The following is a 27,536-nucleotide window of genomic DNA, read 5'->3' as shown; positions in this document are numbered from 1 at the left end:
AAGGTCCAGTTTTAGCCTTCAGGCTCCCTTGTTCCCACCTTTGTCCTCAGAAACAGCACTTTGACAGCAGCCAGCACAGCCCACCCTGCCAGTGCCCATCAGTGCTCTCTGCAGCATGGCTGGGTTGTTTCTTACAACCGTGAAAAGAGCCACTTTAACAAATCACGTTATTATTTTAGCTCTGGCACATGAAATCCGCACAAGACCTATAAAGCAAGTTGGAGACGTGCTGTTCTCCTGATGATTTCAACAAAGTCATCTCTAAGACTCCCTCCCCCAGCTTCAGCTTGGCTGGAAGTCAGGAGAGGGTGTCCTACATACTGCAGGCAGCCTGTCTGCTACCACTGCTGCACCACCACCAAACCTCCTGCCTCAGTTCAGAGCTTGAATGCTTACTTCTCTTCAACAGAAAAGACCAGCATATACCCCAGTCCTGGTCCCCATGCAGACAGGGCCACCAAGTACCAGCACTGTGATCAGCTGAGTTTTGAATACCCACAGGTATGAAGTCTCCACTACTTATCTGGGCAACCTGTCCCAGTGTTCAACCAACCACCCAACACCTCAAGCACAGTTACACCTCTCCCCTGGTGACAAACAAGCATCAGAGCAGGCAGGAGGATCTCTCCATAATATCAGCACCAGGGAGGAGTCTTCACATTGACATCCAGCTCCCTGCTGCCTATCCATGTCCAAAAGGTTGGGCTTGAAGCTCTTTGTAAAACATTCTTTTTCCTGAATAAAAGGAGGCTCAGAAGCTGTCTCCTTGGAGCAGAACCAGTGAAATAAGATGGGGCATCACCTAAAACCCAGGCTGTGTGTGCAGGGCATGCCAGAAATGGAAGTGGACAGAGGGTGTTGATTCAAATCCATGTGTTTAATGGGGCAAAAGAGACAAAAAACAAAGGAAGAAAGAAGAGGAATCAAGCAACAGGATCATGCCAGGGAAAGTCTCTAGACAGAAGACCAGACAGGCTTTGGTACTTGCAGGGGCTTTAATGGCTCCTGCAGCTTTAAGAACAGCTTTCTGAGCACTGTTCTCACATGAATTTCTGGCAATTGTGAGCAAAGATGTTGTATGGGCAAAACTAGCCTTGGTGTATGACCTTGGAAGCAAGGGGTGCATCATTAGCTCCTCCTCCTAATGGGGCAACCCACAAGCATCAAAGGATTAGTAAGCAGCTAGATCAGAGCAGCAGCAGCAAAAAGGAGGCTCAGGTCCAGACAGCAAGAAGGCTTTGCCTGTGGAGCTCCTCCACCAAGTTGCTCTCATCCCAATCATCATTCACAGCATAAAGCAGAAGGTACAAGGAAAGGACTGGAAGGACAAACTCCCAGCTCACCAGCTGGTTCAAGCAGTGCAGCAAAACTGGGTTTGTTTTAGTTTCCACCACATTCCTCTTCTCCATGGGATGTGGGAGACTGTTAATGTGCCAGCCATCAACTGAGCAACCCCATGGAAAGAACAGATTCACACACTGGGTCCTGAACCCCCACAGGCAGCACAGTGAGGTGCTGTGCAAGAGGGAGTTGGACTGGGGCTATAAGGGCCTTCCAGGTCCACAGCCAAGGTGACATAGTGAGGACTTGGGACACTTTACAAAATATTGAAATCCCAACAGACACTACTGGGTCCTTTAGGTGTGGTTCCTGCCAGTGAAATTCACATTCCTAGGAGCCTGCAAATAATGGGTTTTTTTCTTTCTAGGATGTCACTGAGGTTAATTCTTGCACTACCTGCCTTCACCAGGAAGAGAGGGGAAAAACAAACAGAAAATAAAGCAGAATTTGAGATGACCATTTTTTTTGCCCTCCAAGCAGGAGAGGAGACTAGCAACTTACACAGCCTAAGAGCTTGATTCTCTCTCACTGGCTCTCCCCCCTTTCCCTCCCAATGAAAGCACAGCTGCAGCAGGATGAGAGCTGGCACTTCTGCATTTCAGCTCAGCACCACAGCTCAGGTAAATCAGCTCACAGTTTTCTGCAATACCACAGCCCCTCAGATCCCTCTCCCTGTCTCATCAGCCACAGCCACTGGGAGGAATTCTCCTTCAGGAGATGGACCTGCAGGTTTTGGATAGATGGAAGAGCTCAAATGTGACCACCTTGCTGTTGTTACCCTTCCCAAGGTTTGGCTGAAATCCTGCCACAAAAGATTCATCAGACATTTTAAGATGATGTGTGGCTTTGACAGAGCTACCCCAGTGGAATGCCTGTTTCACACCAGGGCAGGAGAGCATAGCTTGGCCAGGATCTAGCAGGATACCTGGCTACTTGCCTAATTTTTTCAGAAATTCCTATGGCAAGAGCTGTAAGATTTCTCTGTGGATGAGGCAGAAAGGACCAGGAAGACTGTGTAACTGTCCCCAGATCATTAGAGAAAAGATCTCTTCACAATAGTCCTTCTCACAGAGGATCTCATTAGAAAGGTGGCCAAGGACTCCACAAAGTTCAGTCTCTTATCCCCCTATTCCTTTTTTTCCACTCAATCCTGTACAAAACCATCCAACAGTAAACAAGCTGTTTAGAAGACAAATCTCTCTGATGCATTTGCGTACTGATGTTAAAGCTCATCAAGTCTTACAGATCTAAGTAGCTTTGATACCTGAAAAAAAATCCTTAACAGAAAGACAGCACCATTGCAACCAGAAGCTCATGAAATTATGAGGAAGCACACACACACACACACACACACACACACACACACACCTGCGGCCTCAAGGCCTTCTTCACCTTCCCACACCAGGCAACCTCCTGCAGACTCACTCCCAGGTATCACAGCCCAGGGCCTCCTCCACCCAGTCTGTAAAATGAGAACAATGAGAGCATCCTCCCTAAGAACAACAGATTTCCTGGGTAGCCTGCTCCAGCTCTCCCTGCTTTGAGCAGGGGTTCAAGTGGATGATCCCCAGAGAGGTCCCTGCCAACCTCAGTGACATAGTGATTGACTTATATTGCTTATATTGCCCAACCATGTGTCCCCAGGGATTCAACAGGACATCATCATGCAGCTGTTGGGAACTGAGGACAGAGGACATGGCTGATTCCTCTAGCCTGGTCAGTACAGAGCCACCAGAAATGTGGTGTCACACCAATCCAAGCTGCAGTGTCCTTACCTGCTAAATCCTGTGTGCACTGCCATCATTTTCAGCCCAGGACTGAAGCAACAGGCTCTATCTAATTTGCCTCCATTGAGAATGAATTTCAGATAAAATTCAAACTGATTAATGAAGAGGAGGTTAAGGACTTCCAATCAGGGTGGTGAGAAAGGTGCTAGAACAGTAAAATTAAATCCCAGGCTGTCTCTCTGTGATTTTTAAAGGTGGATAATCCAGGAGGACTCCTCTCATCTGCTTCCCCACAAAGCTGTTATTGTGAATGGGTGAGATCAGCTGACAGTCCAAAGCACACTGGGGCTCTGCCATAAATAAGGTGTCACAGCACACCTCCCTGTGGGATGCCAAACACTAAAAACCATGGATCATCAATAATGCAGAGCTAAAGAGTTTCCTTTCAGATTATTTCCATTTCTATTCCCCCTTCTGAAAACGTCATATTCCTACCAGCCCACTGCCAGGACTGGAATTAGCAACATGATGGGTAATCGATAGCCATGGATGGGGTTTATCTTGGTGGCTGCCCCAAAACACTTGGCAGCAGCCACATTTTGCAAACCTTAGGAAAATTGGACTTTGCCAGGAGAGGAGAGCTGCCTGGTGGGATGCAGCAGCCAGTGAGCAGTGTAGGGTTTGCTCACTCATCTCACCAAACACGTCTGGGTAAGGCAGCACTGCTGTCCCTACAACAAGCTCTGCTGCTTTTAAGACCTGAGGGTCTGCTAGAAACATTCATGACACTCTATCACTAGAGGTACTTTGGGTTTAATTATCTGCATGATGAAGAACAGGAAGCCCAAGGCTGAGCTGGTGACAAAGCACATGTAAGTAGTGTCCATCTCCATGCCATGTTACCACTGTGCACCAAGTCCCTCCCTAGGACACACAGTGCCCACCTCTCTGGAGCTGTGAAAGCCCTTCCTGCTCTGCCCTTCCTGGGGCATGAGGGGAATGGGAATTGACCCTAGAAGACCTAACCTGCAGCCCAGTCATGCTGGGGAGCAGACAAGGCATGTTGCCTCCTGGCAGCTCTTCTGCACTTCCAGCAGAGCAGGACACAACAGTATTTGAATGGTCTGGGGTGACTCCAGCTCTCTGAGGAGATTAAAGAGCCTCTGCATTAACTCTAGAGAAGATCCACTGCTCTGTTTCTCCTCTGGGACACTCAACATCCATATGTGCAGAGAAGAGTAGCCACAGCCTACCCACTCCTTGCTCTGACACCACTTGCTCACCCAGAGGTACTGAAGACAGCCCAGTGCCTGGAATTGAGCCAAAATCTTCCAGTCACCTTTGGCTGCACCTGAGCTCTGGAAGAAATTACAACCCAGAATACCCATAGGTTCTCCCTTGCCAAATCTGCAAACAGCAGAGCTCCAGACATTCCCAGGATTTACAGTACAAAAGTTTAACACAGTAGTCTTGGGGGTAAAATGGAAAGACAGAAGGAGGAGATATTTATGGAAGGTGCAAGGAGGAAAAGCTTTCAGTAAAGACAGACATCTCCTCTGTAACAGCAAAGCTGACAGTTCCCACCAATAATCAGAGGATGGAAAAATACCATTATGAATGAACATGATGTATGCAAACTACACTCCCCCACAGCAGGATAGTTAACTCTTCCTATTCCTTCAACTCCAATTAAAACTTCAATGGCAGTGAACTGAAGTCCTTCCCAAAATTCTGTCCCTGGCCTTCTGTCTTAACAATGTAAAGAGCCCAACACAGACTCTGGTATGTTATACAGTGTTTCTAATGCTCATGTCCCTGGTGAGCCTGCACACATAAAGGAAGTAATGGCTTTATTCCAGAGGACCCAGAGGAGTTTCAAAGCCTAAAAGTAATTTTTTGTTGGGTGGATCTCCAGGAAACCCTTACATCCTCCTCAGGCTAAGACACTTCTACACTATCACTTATCCATGCCAGGAGTCCTAATTCCACATCTGAGTCCAGGGAGAAGCCACAGAACCAAACATCTGCACTCATTGAACTTGAGTCCCTGGGGCTTTGTGAAGCACCCTCTTGAACACATTAAGAAAAAAAAAAATTAAAAATTGGGGTCATAAGGGAAGCAGTAAAGCCAGCAGAGCACAATGTAATTAGTTTGAAGACAGGCTTGGTTGTGAAACAATAAACACACTGGACAGATTCAAGCTCAGATAGCTGCCAGCTCAGGTTCAACTGCACCTATCAGTTTGTAGGTACCTATGAGACACCACACACTGTAAGGACAGAGACCAGGAGGCTGTGTGTGTGGCAGATGAGTGAGAGATGGCAAACGATGCTCTGGCATTGTCTTTGTGCACCTAAATTTCTTCACAAAATGATACAGTTGTTGAGCAAGAGAGGCAGGAGGAGAGGGTGAAGCTCCTGTTCCTCAGCATGAGGCCAGGATCCATTTCACCAGTCCAAACTCAGTTTCATCCTTCAGCATTTCCAAAACGTAGCCAGGACTCCTCTGCTTAGAAGACATCCAGAATCTGAGTCTCTTTAAAGCTGATCAAGTCAGTGAAGTTTTTTTCAAACCAGGTCTCAGGCTTGCACTTGGCAAAGAGGCAGAATTGAAGCAGAAATGATGCACCTTAATTTGAGCCCAGGCAGAGCTGATGTGGCTCCTGCCCAACACCCCCCAACTGCTCAGGTGCTGGATCAAGAAGCCTGTGTCCTCTTTGTTAAGAGATATAATAAAGTAAAATTGCTGTCCTAAATATTACTAAAGCACTGGCTGGCATGTTTAATAAACCCTTCCATTTGGGTAAATTAGCACTCATCTGGGCAAGTGCTGAAGTGCTGTTACTCGAAGAAAAAAATTTCCATGCTCAGAGTCTAATTTAAATAATTATCCAGCATATTTCTGCTCTGACTGTTTTGCTGAAATTACCAGGAGACTTGATGCAGTCTGAGTGTAAGTGCCTTTTGTCTGCATGTAATTTATTGACCCCTTTTCAGTCAAGCTTTTGGCCTACTCATTGCTGTGCTGGAGCACTTCACGCCATAGCCAAAAAGGACTTTATGGCCAGACACAGTAAAATCAATAACAGCTGATCTGCTTTTATAGATCTTGAAAGGGATTTTGGTAAGTTACCTCTGGGCATCTTCCCCATGAGCTAAATCCCAGATCTGTGATAATCTACTGCTGTTCCCTTAGGTGGCTGTCTGGGGACCATGGGGAAGTCAAACACACTGAGACAGGGATGACAGTCACCACATCCCTGGCAGTCAAACCAGTCTTCAGACACAGATAAAAACTCCCTCGCAACAAACCTACACAGGACCAGGATATATGTTGAAATATTTTGATATATCCTCCAAACCCAGAGAGGGTACCAGATCTTTCACCCTACAGACCTCCTGCCATCCCATCACTGTGCTCCATCAGGGTGGGGTCTGCAGCTACAAGCTTGGGTGCCAGGAGCAGAACAGCCCTGGAGATAACAGCACTTACCTACAGCCACGCTCCTAGCAAAAGGCCTTGGTATCCAGGCTGTGGGGTTTTATTTCTAGCAAGGAAGACATCGAGAAAACTCTTGAGCTCTTTGTCTCCATTTTTTGTTATAAAACACCACTGATATTTTTGCCTTTCCTCCCGTACAGTCTCCAAGACTTGCAGCAGAAAGCCTCACAAGATGTCATGTTTACTCAAAACACTCCTTTCCCTGGGAGTAGCTCTGACCAAGCTGCCGGCACCGCCGGTCCTGAGGGCTGAGCCATCCCACACACCAAGGACATGGAGCCCCTGGCGCTGGATTCTGCTGTGAGGGAGAGGGCAAAGTCTGCCCTGAAGAGATAAAGGTGACACTTGCCTGGCTCCCCACATCCCAGGCTGTGTCTGCATTCAGGCAGCAACCCTGCCATCTGCACCTTATGGCTGCTGTGCCGAGGCAGCTTCCCTCCAGGGCACGTTCTGCAAACCTCACATCCACCAACTCATCAATCCTTGGCTCTCATCAAAAGACAAACTTATAAACAGGCCCAGACGCTTCTCTCAGGTTTAATGGAGGCAGCTAAGGAGCTGTGATCGCTCGATGTTTTCCAATGATAGTGATGATGCCTGAGGCCAGCAATAATATTACCATGAAATAAATCTGCAGTGATATAATTAGCCGGGATGCTATTACTGCTCAGGTTTTAGAGATGCTCAGCACAGAGGGAGCAAAGCAGCTACTCAGAATGGGACCTTGTGGGGGGGGAGGTTCTGGGTTTGAGAAGGAGCTGACAGTGGGAGAGGCAGAAAAACACTGGTATCAAGGCAGTGGAGACTGCCTGCATTAATCTGGATGCAAAATAAACCTGTTTCCTTAGAGGCCAGAGGCGATGGCAAACAAGGCTCTATCCAAGCCTAAGGATTATATCCAGACAACTTTCTTCTCACCACTCCAGATACAGACTGACTTTTGAATATCTGTGCAACATAAAAAAGAACCCAACCCAGTTGTGACCAAACCTGCACACCAATTTGGGAGCAGGAGATGTGCTGCATCCAAATATCCCTCTCCAGTGGCAGATTGCTCCTGTTTGCAGCTCTGTACCACGCTTGCTCTGTGCAGTGGTCAGATTTGCAAAGGAACTGCTTCTTCCAGCATCTGGGCTGTGATGTTCTTTGTGGTTGTCTGAACTGGGGTAGTAGATGAAGCAGGTAGCTGTGAAACATCACAGCTCTGAAGCCCAAGTCTGGTGGGAGAAGGAGACTGCTGTTTTCTCTGGTATGCTGCATCAAACAACAACTTTTTCAGTGATGCATATCAAAGGCAGACAAATATCACACAGTAAAACTAGGAGGAAAAGGTGGAAAGGGTTAAAGAAAGGGATGATACTATTATCTGAAAGGAAGAGCTAAGAAAAGACTTGGCGTCTACCCAGTGTTTTCTTTTGTTTGCAGACTTAGCATTATAAGTTAGAGCATAGACAAAGCGTGTAACTAGAGCAAAAATATTTAAGGAGCAAAGCTCAGGGGAAGAGGAAGGGAAAGAAGTCAGCATGTGCCAGGATTGAACCTCAGTTTTGACAAACTCTTAAGGTCATTGTTTTAAAGCCACACTTGAGGAACTAGGTAGTTGCAGCGGGGATGGGTGCCCTGGAAGGGTTTCTGCCCCACACTCAGGACATGGGTTTGTGAGCTGGAGCTTCTGTGCCAACATCTGCATGGGCCATCATTGCCTGGTGATAAAAGGCAATGTGCTAGGAGAGAGTCTGCAGCAAAATCAGGAAATCATCCTTTAACTCAGCTGGACAGGAGATGTGCTGGAGGAAAACCCTGGAGCAGGCAGTCTGCCCTCAGCTAAGGCTCAAAGACTCTTCATAATTTTAAAGTGTGTTTCCAAATCTACAGTCAAATGCTACACCTCCCCTCTTTTTTTCTACAATAAATTTTATCTCAGAATGTAATCTAGTAATAAAAATGGTTTTAAAGTGATCTGACAAGCACTAGAAACCCCATTTCTTTTAGAGTGACAACTCTATTTACGGCAGCATATACATACACTGCTTTATATTCCAAATGCACTCCAGGCCCTCAAGATTTGGGATATATCCTTTCCATCCACTTGCAAAAATCAATTTCAGCCATGAAAAAAGTTCCTCGGAAAGCAAAAAGTATGAAACAAGATTGGTTCTAACTTTGGGGTCTCTGCACATCTCCCGGGACACAGCTGTGCAGGGGCAAGCAGCCTCCCTCTCATGGCTGTCTTGCTGCACTTGGGCAACCCTCCCAGCTCTGATGGCCACCACTGAGCAACCTCCATAAGCCCATCCTGAAGGGGCCAGTGTGCTGCTGTGGTTTACAGGAGGTGCAAAACAGCTGGGCAGCATCATGCAAGGAGCAGATTTAAGGCTGAGCTCTTTCAGATGTGTGCATTCCACATTTTCTGCTAAAAATTTTCCCATTTAAAGCCTGAACCGGCCAGGGTACAACAGTGCCAAACGCAAGCAGAGCAGAGGGAAGGAGCTTTGGGCTCCAGGGAGATGTTATTGTAGGAAGTGTGTGTGAAGGACACCTTGTAGCTAAAGTCCCAGAACTTAATTAGAAAGCAAAGCTCTTGTTCCCAGGTGTAACAAAGACAAAGCAGGAGCCATCCAGTCCTCAGTTTCCCCACGTGTAAAGCTGGAGCTGTCAAATATAGCTGTCCTAAGGGAATTCATCACTTGCTGGAATATTCACAGGAAGCCACCTTGAAGTTTGCTTATCTGCTTCCAAGCTGCACCCAGAGCAGGGCTGCTCACCTCCTCTGCCCATCACCCCCTAAATGTTGCACAAGTCAACATCTTCTCCCGTAATCTCATCTGATTTCCTCAACTACAGGCACATCAGCAGAGACTTCTTCGTTTATGGGAGGGGAGTGGGTGGCATGGCTAAAGCTGAGGAAGGGGAAGGGCACAGCCCGCCGCTTGCTCCCTATGTAATTCGCCGATATAAGCGCTGTGCCATCTACTGGCGTGTGCCACGAAACACTGCTCCCAGCACAACCCCAATGAAGTGTAGAGCTGAGGTGGGATTTCAGCTCATAGATTTTCCAAAAAGCAAATGCAGGTGGGCACAAAACCAACCCTTCCTTTGCAGCACTGCAGCCCCAGTGGGAGCGTTGTGCCAGCATCCCAGCCTGAAAGGGTGGCTCAGTCCCAGCCTTTATAATCCCTCACTTGCCAAGGAATTACCAGCTTTACTTAATGCTTAAAACTTGCATGCCTGCAGAAAAAAAAACCCTTACCATTTCAAATTAGCTTTAACTCCTATTGTTATGTTTCAAGATTTGGGAAGGTATCTTGGCAGGCACAAATACTGACCAACACCCGGCAGCCCTGCACAGAACACTGGAGTTATCACTGCCACCAAACTGCCATGGCTCTTCAGCCACTTCCAGGGATGCAGCACAGCTGAACAGTCAAGGAGGGAGAGAAAACCAGGACACAAAGCAGAAAAAACAGCTCAGAAAATGGGGATGCTGGCTGGCACAGGCAGAGACACCCAGAGCCCAGGCTGGTCCAGACTGAGTTTCCATGCCCTTGTGGGTGGTGCTACAGCCCAGCTCCCTACCTGAGGAGCCACTCCTGCTGCCAGTTGACCCAGTTAACCCAGTTCCAGCCCCACACATCCCAGTTCAGCTGGCTGCTCCATGAGCACCACCAGGCAGGTGCATGGTTAAATCTTTTTGCTCGCATCTGTTTCATCTCATGTTCCCTTCCAATCCTTCCTGTGCACGCTGACAGATTTCTCATCACGTGGCTGTATTAAGCTGCTTTTTAATTGCATTTGGAGGGACCCAAAGGCCGGCAGGCAGAGGGGCACTTTATTTTTCCAAGGAATGTCATTTTTATGATAGTGACAGGAAAGGTTTGCATTAATCCCCTGCAAGCAGACCTCTGCCACACAGGATGCTGGCAGCATGGATGGTCAGTTCCAGAGAACTGGGAAGATCTGAGCACTGTCTGCTGGAATACCACAGGCTCCCAACAGCTCCTCTTGAAAGAGCAGATCACAGGCTTTGGCACTAAATTGGCATTTAATTGATACAATCTCTTTAATGTTATCTCTGGCTCTTTATCACAATTGCATGTGCAATTTACATTCTTGTCGCTTTTTTTTTTTTTTATTAACATTTGCTAGATCCTTATCACAGATATTTTACACATTGTTCTAGTGTCACTCAAACATTTAATGGACATCAGCTACTCTGGGAATATATAATAGCTCCTTACTAGGGGGTAGGGCTGGATGCTGATAGGTTTCAGGCTCCTGCTGTCAAAGCTGCAGCAGACACAAAGCAAAGCTACATGGAGCAGAAACCCAGGTCCATTACAGCAGAAGACAGAGAGCAGGCCCGTGTGCCAGCCCACAGACAACAGCACAGCACCACTTGTCCAGAGACAAGCTAAAAGCTTTCTGAGCAAAGCATCTTCATGAGAGCCTGATGCTCTTCACCTGCTGCTCCACTCACAGGACTCTTGTGCAGGACTTACTGAGATCAACTGTGCAGGAGCTGATTTGTGTTTTGTGGGCTGCAGAAATGACACTTGCCAGATTCACTTTCTTTAGGAAAAGAAGGTGGGATTTGAAGAGAGCTTTTGAGACAAAAATATTTCATGCAGGTCCATTAACCTGCAGGACCAAGCCTCCACCCCCTCAATCATTAAAGTCTTTACCTTTGCTACTTGTTCATAAACAGAGCTATACAAATAATTGATTTTTAGTTCAACTAGGGGATGAAACCCTTAAAAAAAACCCAACACCTCATTCTATCTAAATTGAATTCAAAATAATTCAGTTCTCCTTCCCAGGTCAATTATTCCCATTCAATGTAAGAGCCTTCCATCCCAGATGATGCATTTCAAACATTCAGGGTGGGGGGCGTGGAATGAAAAGAGAAAAAATTGGTGGGAGGCTTTTCAGCTCAAGATCTGTGGCTTCAGAGAGCTCCTCAAGGACGTGCAGCAGCACAGAGGGCAGGGGCTGAAATCCCGAGGACTAAGAGCAGATCCATAAGCACAGGTACACACTCCCTGCAAAACTACAGGCAACCCCGGGGAAATAAAGATCTTCCCTTTGCCCTCTCCCACCACACACAGATCACAAAGGCACAGGACAGGGTGCAGAAGTGACTCTAGCTACCAAAACTGCCATGAAAATGCATTTTCTCATGCCAAAACTAACCAAGGAAATTCAAATAAATCCCTTTTTCAGTTACATGGTTTCTTTATTTTGCTATCATTGCAAACATTTCTTCCCAACCGTGTTTAAAGGCTGTTTTATAAAGAATTAAATGGCAATTCTCTTCCTTAGTACCAATTCCCTCAGAGACCCACTCCTTTATTGCATCACTCACCATTTTTATGTCTGTATCTATCTATTGAGATAGACCAGTAAGTCTTACTTATCTTCTTATATCCTTTCAACATCCCCAAAAGCATCCCCTTAGTGTGTGGAATAGGGCAGCCCTACCAAGCCTTGGAAACTCCAGAGGTTAAAGACCAAGCTCATGGACCTGAGCTTTGAGACAGCCAAGAACTACAACTGTGCAAATCCCTTGGCAACACTGATGGCTTCAGTTACCTCCACCCCTGCTAAGAACTTCTGCACTGGAGGAACCAGGAAGGACTGAAAAACAACACACAAACTGCTGTCAAATACACAACACAGTTTTAGGAAGGGAAGTAAAACACCCTTTAAGGACTATTTCATCCTTCTCTTCACTTGGTCTCAGAAGTCTCTGGGTTTCTCATGCCACGGGATGCAGAACACAGGAAAACACAGCACATACAGAGATTAAACCCTCCAGGAAAGGTTAAGTTCCCATTACAGGGTGTGCAGAGTCCTCCTCTGTGTGTGTGCAAACCACTCTGGCAGAGCTCAGGGAGCAGGAGCAAGGACAAGCTCTGCTCAGGCTTTTAAAAGCTCAGCTCAAGCTGCCAGTGCTGCAGTGTGAGCTGAGACCATGAGCCTCAGCCCTTGATGCAACACAGGGACCAGCAGGACACTGCAGCTCCCCTCTAGGTGTCTGCCAAGGGGAAGATGCTCTGGGGCAGGGAGGAACCCATAAGCCTGAAATAAATCCCCGGGCAAAGGCATCAGGTACAGAGCTAAGTGGTTTAAGATTGGAGTGCCAGAACCGGAGTGAAATCATCTCCTGGCTGACTGCTAGCTGCCAGGGTAAGGAAACAGAGGGATATGCCAGTTCTTGGGAAGGGGAAAGTCAGGAAGCTGACTTCATTTGCACAGGAAGAAAAGGAAAGCTCCAGTCTGAGTTGGAGGGTTGTATTATAGTGTCTCTGAAGACATCAGCTCATTTGCAGACCTGGGTTTGCCTCCTCTTTGGCTCCAGGCCCTGGACGGACACCCCACAAAACCTCACAGAGGGCCCTTCTCTGAACTCCAACCATCCAAACCTCTTAAAGCAAACACCCAGACACAACAGCCTGAATCTGCCAAGGACAAGAGACCACAAAGATTCCTTCACTTGTTCTTTGCCACCAACCAGGCAAACCCATGGTGCCTGCAGGCTGACAGCCCTCATACAGGGCTGCAGACCTTCTGTGGTGACTTGCTGAACATTTTAAAAGGTTGGGACCAGGGATTTTCTCTCCCCTACCCATGACTCCAGATGTATTCCTGATACCGAATCTGTGCCTTGCAGAGGTGCCCCCAGACGGGGTGGTCCCAGGAGCTCCCCCAAACTCTGGTGCTGGGGGAGGCAGCCCCTGCACCCTCCCAAACCTCAGCAGCAGCAGAGTGCACCAAGCAGCTTATAAAGTTGTAAAGCCCCTCGGGCTGGGCTGCTGCCAAGCCAGCATGGGAGAAGAAAGGGAAATGTTCAACATAATCTGCATGAAAGTGCAGGAAGCCCTAAATCACGTTAGCACTATTAAGAAAGCGGGTTACATCGCTCAGCAAACTGGCCCAATACAGTTTTGATAGACTTGTTACAAACATCTGATTGTCCCTGATTAGATTAGACAATAAACCCCCATCCTGGAGCAAGGGCATTGTTCAGCTCCCCTCTGCAATCTGTAAATTAGAATTCCAGACCTGGGAGATTGGATTCAAATTGGATTACTGGAGCAGGGCCAGCACAAGAACAATCGTGAGGCAGGAGAAGGCACACGCTCCCAAATGCAGAAATAAATAAAGAAATAAATACATGGGGACAGTCAGCCAGGATTTGCTTGGGAGCGAATTAAAAATAGAATTAAAACCAAAAGCTACCAACCAGCAATTAGCAAAGAAGCGGGAAGAGGGATGGATTTGTCACTATGAATTAACAAAGCACAGGGATCTACCTTGATGTGTTTTGTACCTCCACATGCACAAGGTTGATGATGGTTTTGGCCTGTCCCCCACCCATGCAGGAGTTCCTGTCCACAGCCAGGCAGCTGGAACAGGGTTGGTGTTTCAGGGCAATGAAGCCCCACATCCCACCAAAACCACAGACTGCATCTGAGCTTCCCTGAACTGTTTATTCCCTCTTTCCTCTCCCATTGTACTGCCTAGGCAAGACACATAATGTGTCCCCTAGCTTGGACCCAGTAGATCAGAGTGTGACCAGTGGTAGCCTTCTGGCATGCCCTGAAGTCCCCATCAGGTAAAAACCAGGGCAGGATTGCACTGAGGCAGGAAAAACCAACAGGGCCTCATGCACAGCACCTCATCTGCCACCCAACCTGACCCCCTGATGCAAGGCAGCTCAGGAGGCTCTCCCTCTCCTCTCCTGGGACCCATATCTAGTTAAACACACCAACAATGTGACCAACAGGTGCCTGGAACAACTTGCTTAAGACATCTCAGCAGGGCAGTGAGATGGCACCGGGAGCCCTGCACTGCCAGCAGCACAGGAGAGATCCACATGAGCCCAGGGCTGCTCCTGTTGAATGCTGACCCCCTCTGCCTGCCCTGGAGACCACATGGCACCAAGACCAGAGGACAGCAACACCTCCAACAGTGAGGGAGGGAGGGAAGGAAGAGAAAGCTGCCGTGCCCTCACTGCCCATTTCCCACCAGCCCACCTCCTGACAGAGGTCAGTGCCACCAAGAGAAGAGATGCTCCAAACTGGGCTGGGAGGTGCTGTGCTGCATGCCAATTTTTGCAGCTCTTTAGACAAATTAAACCTTTTATTGTCCCTATCAGGGAGCAGAAGAGCTGATAAAGACTCCGTCCACCACATACCTGCAAGGAAAAAAAAAAATCTCAGGGCTATCAGAACTGTTAAAGGGATAAACCTGTCCAATTAAATCCGCTCTGCACCCTTGATATATGCTTCTGCCAGACATAAATGGAGCTTGGAACTTGTCCCAGCCAGCAGTAATGCACTGAGCATTCAGCTGGGACTAAAAGCACAGCCAGCCCAAACTCCTGCCTCCTGCCAGCCCTGCTGACCAGCTCTTGCCCCCGAGAAGCTGGCTTGGTAAGTACTTGGTGGTAATGCATCAAACTCCCACCTCACCCTCCATCAGAGGATCCTAAAGCATGGACCAGTACTCACTGCACCATCACAGCAGAAGGAATACACAAGGAAAAAATGCCAGTAAGTGGGAAAACTGAGGACAGAGGAGTGGGGGGGTGGAAATCAGATCTCAGAAATCAAAATCTGAGAAATTTGCTTAAGGCAGAAAGAAAACCTGAGCCTTACTCATCTCCAGATCAACTATCCTTGCCATGCAGCAAATCCTACCTCTTCCAGCCACATTCCCTGAGGATCAGAGGCAACGGGAGATGAGAATGCCCCAAACTCCTAGAGCAATGTTCATTCAGGCTCCAGAGCCACCAGAAACCCAGCCAGAGGTCCCTGTAGTATGATTTCAAAAGAAAAAGTCCCCAGAGTCTTTTCCTTTGTATTCAGTTTTCTGCCAAAAGAAAATATCTAAAGCCAAGTGTAGGTTTTCATACTTTTGTTACAGGAAAATCTGAAAGTCTTCAGTGAAATATGTTGTGAGCTCCTACATTTTAGCTGAAGAAACAGGAGTCCTGAACTGTCCTACCAAACCCCTTCCTTTCCCCCAAATTCTCATCCCACACTAGAGCTCCTAGGAGCTCCACCTTAGCTATATATTCTACTTCAGTTTCAAAGAAGAGCAGCTATACCTTTGCTATTGAAGATCATCTCTCCTGCCTCCCCTCCTGCTAAAGCTTGGGAGCAGAAGGCAGGTGGAACTACAGAGCACAAAGGACAGGTATGAAGCAATTAAATCTTTGTGGACAAAGCCCACTAGAGGATGCTGGGGAAAAGGGATGTTAGTGGTGAGATAAAATACCATGTCAAATAGAGCCTGCTGCATGGGACATAGGTTAAAAGCCCCCCCAGGAATCAGCTGTAGATGTTCCTCCCCAGTGCCAGCTGGAACAGTTAGAAATTGAATAAAATATTCAAATATTCACCAAGAATTTTTCTGTCCCATGATGACACTGTCATCAGATACTATGGTCTGGAACAAAAAGAGAGGGACCAGCCCCTTGTAGATGACTGTTATTTTAGGAAGCAATTGCCCTCTTTGCCACACACCCCTGGCTCCAGCACAGCTCCAAAAAGCTCGTGTGAAATCAGTGTCCTGCTAGTGCCAGGCTGTGCCTGAGTGCTGCACTATGGCTGCCAGGGCCAGACAGCCCAGTTGGGGTTCCTTGTGCTTGATTTCTGCTTCTTAGAAATGCAACACACAAGCTGAGAAACTATGTATTACTGATAAGTGCTCTGCACACAGTTTATTAAAGACACATTTATATTTTCATGTAGGAACATAGGAAAAAAGACTCTTTGATGGCTGGACTGAATCACCACCTAATCAGAATGGAACTCTTGATGTGTGCATCCATCAGCTGTGCCCCAAGGCTAGCACCTTCCTAGAAAGCACATAAAGCTCATATGTGCTCATAAAGCACAGGCAAAAGCCCTTCTCTCTCCTGCAGCAAAGGAGACAGGAGGGCATCTTCTCAGTGGAGTGAGTACATGAGTGACAGGGCAATTTATAGTGCAAGGAGAGGATCCATTTCTCCCTCCTCACCTGCTGATACACGGAGTTCCACCTGACTCAGATGCTGAAAAATGTATTTCAAGAAGTCATCATCAGTCTCATGAGTCACAAGAGAATGGGAGGAAATGACTCCAGGAGAGATGATTCAACTAAGGGGAGTGCTGAGACACAAGAAAAGACAGGCTGGAGAGTGGAAAAAGCTGTGGGAACCCAACTGCTTCAAAGGAGCCCAGCACAAGGCGGAAGAAATTCAGAGATCCAACCATCAACTCCTCCCATCACCTTCCCTGTTTCCAGATTTTGTTGTCAGTACCACAAATCCAAAATGCCAAGAATTTCACATGCACCCTGGATGTAAGAGACTCCTCCATCCAGTGACAGTGCTCTGAAGGATCCCTCTTGGAATGAACAAATTTGGGTCAACAGATCATTACGCTCACTACAATAAAACATCAACCAAATGCTTGTTACCTAACCCAGTGCTGCCAGAACCACTCCTCTGCACTGGGTCCAGCATCAGGTGAGCCCTTAACAGTGCACCAGCCAGTCCAACACCAAGGAAGCCAAACAGGAAAACAAAACTGTTACTCATACAACAAGCAGCAGTCCTACACTTGACCTGGCATCAGAGGGCACACAACTCTCTGCAAGTCAGACAGATGTCCATTGCACAGCTTCCTCCTGCTTGCTACAATCAGGTACTTGAGAAGACACCACAGCTCCTGGAAGTGAAACTCTTACACAGCTCCCACCTCCCACTGCAGTGGAGAGGAAATCTCCATCTCTCCAGGAATGCAATCCCTTGTCTCTACCCTGGCAGCAGAGAACACTGTGGCAGAGCAGAGCCCCACTGCTGCCTGGTTAAAGCTACCACTGGGTTCTACTCAGCTGGCACCACGAGCAGGTTACCTTGCTCCCCTACAGGTAAAATGAATTCATTATAAAAAGAGGGCTACAAAATAGGATAATAGATAGGAAATGGACAAGGCACCCATGAGGGCAACCCCCCACACGCAGTCAATCACAGGATTCACGTGCCAGTCACCAGCATGAACATTTCAGTGTATCCTCTCCTAACCAGCAAGCCCTGCTTGTATGAACAGCTCCATGAGATATGGCACAGACACTGCAGTACCTTTGCTCCTGCCCACCACTCTCCTGGTTAAATGACTGGACCAGAACTGCTGCCAGGCTTTTGCTATCACTTGCATTTATGTGGCAGCACCTTCACCTGTTCACATGATGGTGAAAAGAGATAAAAAGCAAGATACCTACAGTAGAACCTCACATGATTTGTCCTCGCCTCACACCCCAGACATAAACTCCACATGAATCTGTGCAGCTGCTGGATGCAGTTCCCAGAAAAGGCCACACAATCACAGGAATGACTTTGAAGCTGAGATCAGAACACTCCACCAGCATCAACCCTCTTGTTTAAACTGAACATTCCAGACAAAGGATCAGCAGGTAGGTCCAGCACCTTACCTTTAAAGCACGGACTTTCTTGGCCAAGAGGCTCTCGATGTCTCCTGCGACCTTCTCCACCAATTTTCTGGGCACGTTCTCCTTGACTTTAAACAGGTTTCTGTTCTCCTCGTAGATCTAAGGTGGGAAAAAAGAGAGAGAGAGAGACAGTTAATATTAGGGAGAGGTACAGCAGTCTTTTCCCCAGAAAAGCTGATCCTCTAACACAGAAGAATTTTAGCAATGTGGATTAGGTAACAGTATCAGCATCAGCTTTGAAAATGAGGGGAGCAAGGGAAGAAAGGCTTTGCAAACAGAAAAAAAAAAAAAGTATTCGACCTGCTGCCCACACCATTGGCTTTCAAGCTGCTTCATGCTTGCAGGCTGTGAGCATCCTCCCCCTCTTACTCTAGAGCTGAGCTGTCTACCCCTCACCTCCCTGGAGCCAAACCAGCAGCCCAGGCAAAGCCACCTGATTCCTCCTCTGCTCTGCTTTGCCCAAACACACCTCTAAGCCCACTGAATGCTCACACAACCCCTCCACTAAGGCCACTTGCTGGATTTTCCAAATGCAAGACCAACTGCCTGCCCCCAGGGTACAGAGCCTGGCAGCTCAGGTACAGGCACCAGGAGCAGGAGCAAGATGACCCCATTAAGTAGAATAAAACCTTGTCACTAAGCAAGCCATAGCAAAGCAGCATCCTCAGGAAACCTGGATTTCTACAGCCAGTCCAGAATCCAGAACTTGGCCAGGCTGTGGTGGTGGTAAGGCACAGATCTACTGGGATTATCCTGCAGACCAGATACAAATACCTGGATTTGAATGTTTGCACCCAAAGAGGGCAGCTGTGACCTATGGGTCTACCATCCCAAGCCACATCAGTACCTCTTCAAACAACTTTCTGACTTGTTAACTCAACCTGCCTGCACATTCAGGTGCAACCAACACAGGGCAAAGGAAAAGAACTTAAAATCATCTAAGATTACAGAGGGGAAAAAAATAATATCCTCATCCCTTATCTTAAGTAAGATATATGAAGGAAAACACACAGCAAACAGGATTATGCTTCAAGGCTCCTTGCAAATACCTATGATTCCAGACATCTAGACAGCCACCTAAAAACATCTACCAGCCAAAAACCCTCTAAGGAGAGCTGGATCTCCTCAAGATGGTAGCTGACTCCATGCTTAACTGTGATTTCCATGCTAAGCATGTCTGGCATACACCCGAGCTTGCATGATCCTTGGGAGCTGAATCATTGCTTCCCACAGGTCAAAAAACCTCTTTACTGGAGCTTGGTTAGAGATTAAATACCCTGCCTGTAATTGCCAGTTTGCTGTAGACCTGACCATTCACAACAAAGTAAGAGACCAGGTTGGGCAAAAACCATTACCCACAAAACATCTCCCCTGGGTTTCAGAGCAGCACCCAAAAAACCAGCAAGCAGCCTCTAAAAGGCAAACACATAAGTCAGAACTCCTCAGATTTTGCCCCGTGCTGGCAGCAGGAGGCAGGACCAAGGAGAGGCTTGGCTGGAGACACCCACCAGGCTGAGACCATCACAACTGCTTCTCTTAGGGAAGTCAGGAAAAAATAAAGGTATGGGCAGGCAGGTGTCCAGGACCAGGACAGCAAAACATCACACAGCTCAAGAACAGGATGAAATCCCTCTTATACCTTGGGAAACTCCTCACTCCACCTTTTTTCTTTTCCAGATGTTGATGAGCTGGAGCAGGAGGCAATGCTGCTCACTGCAAGGGAGCTGGTGATGAATCCAAGAGCCTGAGCAGAGGCCCCACTGCAGCCTCCCCTTTCCCTTGTGGTTAAACAAAGTGGTTTCCGAGGCTGAAGCCACAGAAGTACATTCACTGACGAAGTAAAGAGCTGCTCTTTCAGCTTTGCACCATCTCCCCAGACTGATGGGGCTAATCTTCAGGCTTCAGCTTTGCTTTTTGCAGCTCTCACTGGGGCCTCTGCTCTGCCCAAGCTCCTTCCATCTTTCATGCCATCCCGAAATTCCACATGCACTAGCACTCCATCCCAGCTCTACTCCAGGGATTCAGGAACCTGCCACTCCTCAAGGAAGGGTAACTCCAAGCATCAAACTTTCAACCAACCTGATGCCAAGGGCTTCACTCAAATTATCCTGGTCCCCAGACAACACATACCTCACATCAGTTTGCCAGCTCCTGAAGTGGGCCTTACAGGAAAACTGGGAGGGACTTTTTAGAAGGGCATAGAGTCATAGGACAAGGGGGAAGGGTTTCAAACTGAAAGAGCTGAGATTTACATGAGCTATTAGGAAGAAATTCTTTCTTGTGAGGGTGGTGAGACACTGGCACAGGTTGCTTAGAGAAGGTGTGGCTGCCCCGTCCCTGGAAGTGTTCAGTGCTAGGCTGGATAAGGCTTGGAGCAAACTGGTCTTGTGGCAGATGTCCCTGCCCATGCAGGAGGCTTGGAACTAGGTCCCTTCCAACTCAAACCATCCTGTGATTCTATGATTAAAGGTTATTGTTATGTAAGTGCAGTGACTCCAAAGAGGATGCTTTAGTAAGAGACACATTTTAGAGGCAACCTCAGACTCCAGCAGAAATGATATCTCCGTGTTCTTCACATGCTGATGTGAGGATGCATTACACCCCAAGAAGGTATTTCCAATAGCAAAACATTCTGTGCTAGAGAAAAACCACCCCCTATCTGTACAGAAAGGGTTAAAGCAAGGAAAGCTCAAGACAATATTCTCTCATACCCTTTTTTTCCCTTTGGTAAGAGCCAGCATAACAAAATAATGTGTTTGGAAGGCGCGCGCTACCTCCAGCTGAGCAGCAGCAATTAGGAAAGCAAAGAGGAGTAATCTTCAAGGAGAAAGCTTTGGGTAAGGAGGGCGTTCTGACATTAGGATTTTTGTATTATGAAACAGAAAATTGTCTCCTATTGGATACAGACAGAAACGGTGCCTGTCCACAAGGGAGGAAAAAACCAGAAAAAGAAACCAGGAGATGCTCCTCTAGCCCTCTATGCAGCTGCAGAGCTCCGCAGTCTTCCTGGCTGAACAGTTCATTTGCGTTAATTAGAACAATCCAGCATGAATTAACAGTGACCATATGAGAGCAAGAACGTACCAGACAGGCAGGGGAATGAATGGTAGTGCTCCAGGCAATTAAGATAGCTTCGTGCTCTCCACTGTAGCATTTTGCTTTGGGTTGTTCAGAACTTGGCCGGGTTTTACTTATCTAAGGTGACATTTCCCATATTGGGTTTTTTCTTGAGCTCAATCAGAGGGTGAATTTTCTGGCCTAAGACATCCCAAATGCTCCTCGGCAACAGCAAAAAGCCTTTCTCATTGAAATTCTCCTGTGGACTGGTGCTCTGGGACCAGGGTATGAAATTTGTAACAGCAGTGACCTGGGAGCCAAGAAACCTCTGCTTCTGCTTCCAGCTGGGTGCACTCACATCCAGCCACGCTGCACCCTGGGGGAGAAAGTGGTGCAGGTTGTGTGCTCCAGAAGTAACAGCCCTGCACTAGCCAAGCTCCACAGGGCTGGCAAGATAGACAAAAGGAGGGCTCCACAGAGCCCCTGAATTACCTAGGGAGGTGTTAGCCCTTGGGCAGCACAGAGGAAGAAGCTTATCTTCAGGGGATGGGATTCAAAATGGAATTATTAAATGGAATACTCAATAAAATGTCTGGGAAGGGCTGAAGCTGGATGCAGTAGCCAGAAGACCCAGGCATCCAGCAGTGGATGTCAGGAGTGAACTAGTAAGTGGCAAAAGCAAGGGGAAATATTAACACAAACAAAATAACAGAAAGTACAGAGTTGAAATAAATAAAAAAAAAACACCTAAATTTTAATGGTGACAGATGGGGGAGAGAAAAATCAAAACTGCTAAAGACAGTCTGCAATGTGAAAAATTTTATCACAAAACCTTCTGAGCATAGTGCAATTATGGACAGCTGAGATGATCTAAACCAGCACAGAAGTGCTAAGCAGCCTTGCTAAAAGCAGTGCAGGTAACACAACCAATTGCCAGTATATGTTCACAGCAAGGACTGTATAACCACAGAGGCAGATCTGACATTGCCTCAGCACATCCATTCTCTAAATTCACTTGTTTGCCTTGCTCCCAGTACACAATGTATGATGCTCATCTCTGCCATTAATCCCTTCTGTGCCTACCAGACATGTAGGGAGCTGTCAGGGTTCAGAGAAAGCATTTGCTGCTCCCCAGTTTCCCTGTGAGCATACCCAGTATCATGAAATTGGGCAGCCCAAGTAGGAACATAAAAGGGGGAAGAAATACCCCCATGAGTACAGAAATCCCTCCTTGAGGAGCTGTCACAAGAGGACCCAGAACCTTCTCATCAGCTGAGGATGGTAAAACGTGGCGGAAAGGAGCTCCCTGTATAAGTGCCATCAGCATGTGTGCCTTTGGGACCCACTGAAAAGTTAAAATTGTTTCATCAGCCCCAGCTGGCCAGGGCACAGTCTCCAGCCTCCTTGGCCAGGACATCAGGGAGGACACTGCTGATGGTGGGGGGATGGGATGGTGAGGTACATGTGATCCAAAACAGACCCCTTCGCCAGCACTGCTACTCAAGCATCACTTGCTCTGATTCATGTCTAGGGGCTTCTCCTGGAGCTTCATGATCTGGTGGTCTCCACCACATAAGAGATGGGACAGGCCCATTTTGAGTATCAAGCCACACATGGTGGGGTCCTGCCATTCCCCCATGGCTCAGGGTACCACTGAAGAGACAAGGGAAAGCTTTAAGCAGACTGGCTTGTGCCCTGGGCACACAGAGCAGACCCCTCTGTCAAAGAGAGAGCCTTGAGAAGAATTACCCCTTAATATAAAAGACCAGAAAAAGCACCATGAAATAGCCCAGGTCAAGCGAGGAGCACTGTGGCTGAGTGACAGCAAGGAAAAGGTTTGCAAAACCCCAGAGATCCTGCTGGAAGATGGAGACTGCTCAGGGCCACAGGCAGAGAGCAGAGACAGCACGATTCCCATCTCGCTCCTCATCCCTGCTGCACCTACTGTTGTTAAATTTCATCGTCTGGTGCTTATGGTTCTTGCAATGATGGCAAAAATTGTGGTGTCTGTGTGACATCAGGGGGATGTCAGCCTCAGTGCAGTGTCAGGGATAATCAAGCAGTGATAAGAGCAGTACCGGCCTGGCTGACAGCCCGCCAGGACTCGGGGTGCTGCTGCACAGAGCAGAGCACACACTGCTGCAGGGATGAGGGGGACAGGGACCTGCAGAGGGCACGGGGGTGGCTTTCTGGGACAGCAGCCATCAGCAAGCAAGGTGCTAGATCCTGCTTTTCCCCTGTCGAGGGGTCAGGAGTGGGGAAGGCAAAGGGAAGCAGCCTCAGGTAAGCACTGGAGCCACAGTCCAGTGAGAACTTTGCAAATCTCCCCCAGCCCAACTCCCATGAACCCCAATAGCCCTGAGGAGGGGGCCCTATGGGCACAGCCCCCAGCCCAAGTGCCCTGCCAGGAGCAGTGGGGGGAAGTCAGCTCCCACCAAGCCCAACATGTCCCTTGCTACCTCCTCTGCCTGGTCCTCAGCAAGAGCTGCTCCAGCAGCTGAAGATGTGCTTGAGTGGGTGCAGGAGGCAAACAGCTTGACATTTGCTGTCCCCCCTCTCCTCACACAGTGCCATTTCCCTGCTGAGCTCCTTCCTTCCACCTACCTCATGAAAAGCAGGCACCCTCCAAGCAGCTCTTCACATCTCTCCTGTAGAAACAGGACATGGAAATGCACCCTTTAGCTGCTCTTCAGGGACCTTCAGCTATAATTTAAGCAAACAAACTACAGAACTAAGGTTCCCTCCTTCACTAAAGAGGCAGCAGTACCCCAGAGGACATGGGGGGCTGAGAGGAAGGCAACCCACTCCACCAGCAATGGAGATGTGAGCTGCTCCTGTGCTCACTGTCTTGCCCCATCCAGCACCAGAACCCACATCTTCCACCCTCTGTGGCACTGCCTGGACTTCTGCTCATCCAGCCCAGGATCACGAGTCCCTACAGCTGAGACATCAGGCCTGCCAGCCTCAAAGCAGACCTGAGACTGAGATGCATAATTTAGTGACTAGACAGGGATAAAGGGCTATGCATGGTGAGCTTGGATTATAGAAAACCTCTCCTGGACTGGAAAGCTGCTTTTAGTCTTCAGCAGCTCAAACCCTTGCACAGGGAGGTCTCAGAGTGACAGACCTGCCTGGGCATTTACAGAGAGGGAATCTCCTTCAAGGTAATTCAGTTCCACGCAACCTCAGACTCAGTCTTCGCCTTTCAGATAAAGTCCTGTAAAAATAAAGGTCTGCATGGTTGAAAACTGAGGTCTGAACCAGGATGGGAGCTCTGCCCAGGCTACAGATCGCAGCCATCTGGATGGTGTGGATCTTGCTGCCAGGTCAGGGCATGAGCCCACCTATGCCAAAGTATGAGAGGGAGAGAGCATCTTGGACAAATGCCCAAAAGCATTCAGAGATCACATGATCTCTAAAAATATACACTTGTACAGTGAAACAGAAGAAAACAAGAAACTCCAACCTCATCTTTGACTCTGGATGCTCTCTTGGTTACAAGGGACATAATGAAAGCTTTAGTAAGGAAACCACAGTGTTTTTAAAGGTACCTCAACCCCTTTCCTTCATGATACATGCAGATTCTATCCAGCTTGATTAAATCATGTCTATACAGAATAGCTGTACTTCAGATCTGTATCATTTAAATTGCACCCAGAATACCCCAGGTGTATCAGAAGTACTGCTACATTGCAGCTTTATACTATTTCTGTAGCAGAATCAGTGCCTCCCCATGATGGATCACACTGGGTTTATCCCAGTGCCCATAACAGAATGAAATTGTGCTGTAAGGAAGCAAGGGATAGGTCAGGTTCAAAAGGTGAAAATCTTTCCACTTGAAGTCCTTCCAGAAATGCATGCTTGATTTATACTGGTTCAACAGAACTCCATTTCCCACTGTTTTACCTATGAGCAAGGATTAAAACCACTTTTGGAATGGATTGTCAGTTTAAGGAAAAGAGCTCAAAGTGATCTCACTGGCAGACAGGCTGAAGCACCATGCTGGTCCCACCAGGGCAAGACCAGGGGCTGGACGGAAGGGGACACTGAAGCAGGATCAAAGAAGAGAGGGAATGAAGCAGGAAGCCCAGGCAGGGAGAGAGGGTTTGTCCTGGGACTGATGGCTTCTGAGAGCACATGAATGAGAAGAACAGAAGATGATGATGGTGCTTAGAGAGATAAACAGGAAACTCTTTGCTGCTTCACAGATTACCCCTGGATTCTGTCTGGCAGTAGTTTTGCCTTTTTTTGCCATTGCTAGATGGTTTAAAACTTTATTTCCTTTTAGGTTTTTTGCTGCTTCTTCTCCAAGGCAAAATGTTTAGGACACTAGTTACAAAAGCTAATACAGACCCAAAATGGGATCTCACTGGACTGATTTTCCTCAGCAGTGAGGAGGACAATGAAGGGACCACCGCTGCCATAAGGAAGATGAAAAGCATTTCCCCCAGCTTCATCTCCTGCAGCACCCTGATAGTGACAGGTCCTAGGGTGAAGGCTGCTCCCTGAACCCCAAAACAGCACAGTTGCACACCAAGTGATGCAAGACTCCCAGATCCTCAGAGACTTGACTTCAAATAAATAACCAGGTCTCTTTCCCAAAGCAGCTTTATCTTCTGTGGTAGAAAAGCTGCTGCTTCTTGTAGGAAGGGCTGTGGAAAAAACACTGTGCTGTGCAGCCTCTAACACTAAAGCTCCCAGACAACTTTCATGGAATCACTGAATGATTTTGGCTGGAAAGGACCTTAAAGATCATCTAGTTCCAACCCTTGCAGGATTCTCTTCTAACTACATAAGAAAGAGAGTAACAATTACTGCCTTTTAATTCTTACTGATTGCTACAACTGGCCAAATTCAGCTCTCAGCTGCAGTGATGCAAATTTGGGATAACTCCACTGACATGGAAGTAAATGAAATCTCTTATTAAAGCTGGAGCAATTGAAATCTAGGCCAGGATAAGTCAGCACTGTCAACAGTTACCCTCACAGTTTTCTGCAGAGTAATGATCTATTTTAAAGAAATTGAACTTTTAGAAATAGCAGCTTTGCAATTTTCTTGATTTCCCTTCTGATGTAGGTTTTGGGGCTTTCTCTGATCTTCAGCTTTACTCCCTAATCTCAAGCACTGGAAGCAATTCTCTAAATTCAGACTCATTGGAAGCAAGGCTGGAAAGTACTTGCCAAACCCATCCCCCTGGCTCATGTAGGATCTACTTAACTACTTAACCTGGGCTGCTGAAAAGCCCCACTCTTGCCCACCAAAAGTGGAGAGCTCAGGCTTCCCTGGCTGATGCTCTCCAATGTTTTTGTAGCCAGCTTGTTAGAAAGGCACTGCTTATGTTTAATTTAAAGTCCTCTCTGTTGTGGCAGAGGCTTCTAAGTCTTCTCCTTGTCCCACAGCATGTGGAGAATACATTAGCAGGCAGCTTTCTTCCATGCATTTCCAGATTCATGCTTTCCCCTGCTAGTGCTCCCTGCTCTGATCCAGTGGAGTCCAGAAAGCAAGACTTTAACAAAAAATAAAACACGTTACTGGAGATTTTTAAAACAAAAACATGTGACCCTCTGCCAAGTCCTGTGAGCTGAGGTCTTCCATGTAGTTCCACCTCCAAACCCCACCAGCAAGACAAGAGCAGCAGCACCAAACCCTTCAGCTGAGAAACCCATCCCAGGTTTTATTTTTCAGCACTCTTGGAGGTGGACATAGGGGCAGGAAAGATTCCACAGGATGCCTCTTCTGAAGACAACATCCAGAGGTGTAACATCTGAATGGAGAGACTCCACTGAAAGATCCAAAAGCCTCTGTAACATCACAGAGGGCTGGGGGGCAGCCCATCAGCTCATCTACTCCCAGACCACTCAGACACAGAGTGAGGCAGTCCAGTGAATTTGTCATTTCTAGCATAATTATTCCAGTTACCTAATTCCTAATGTGTTCCTCTGACCTTAAAGACATACAGTGATGGACATTCCTGTGCCCCACCAGGCAAAATGCTACTCCATGACCCTACTTAAAAATGTTTATGATGCCTAAAGTGAAAGTCCCTTGTTGCAATTTAAAACAGTGTTCTTGGTGGAAAGACCCAGAACTAATAAAGTTCTAATGAAGTAATGAAGAACAGGCACTTCTGCCTCACGTTGCTCTGCCCCATTACATCTGTGAAGATTTGCCTGACTTTAGTTTCTACACTTGTAAGCTAAAAAACTGAACTTCTTCTTTTGCTACAAGTTAACACTTTTCATATACAAGTGCCTTGGGTTCAAACTACAATTATGGTGACAAGAAACGCTGTTGGTAGATCCTTCACTAGGGTGCTGCTCAAAAGAGCCCCCAGAATGTCCACACATCAGTCACAGCTCAGCACTTTTGATCAGATGCCCCAAACCACAACTTTGGGGGAAAAGATAATA

At 47.5% G+C, this 27,536-nt stretch overlaps 1 protein-coding gene across 1 annotated transcript in view; it reads right to left on the bottom strand.

Moving 5' to 3' along the window:
• CACNA2D2 (calcium voltage-gated channel auxiliary subunit alpha2delta 2) overlaps nt 1-27,536 on the bottom strand; it is a 199,559-nt gene that overhangs the window by 97,926 nt on the left and 74,097 nt on the right. Inside the window, 1 exon segment of the mRNA XM_030458167.1 lies at nt 18,052-18,168. Coding sequence (XP_030314027.1) covers nt 18,052-18,168 — 117 coding nt within the window.

Source organism: Calypte anna, chromosome 12 (assembly GCF_003957555.1).
Source record: "Calypte anna isolate BGI_N300 chromosome 12, bCalAnn1_v1.p, whole genome shotgun sequence".
In the NCBI taxonomy this organism is placed as follows: Eukaryota; Metazoa; Chordata; class Aves; order Apodiformes; family Trochilidae; genus Calypte; species Calypte anna.
This window is presented reverse-complemented; position numbering and strand designations above follow the sequence as displayed.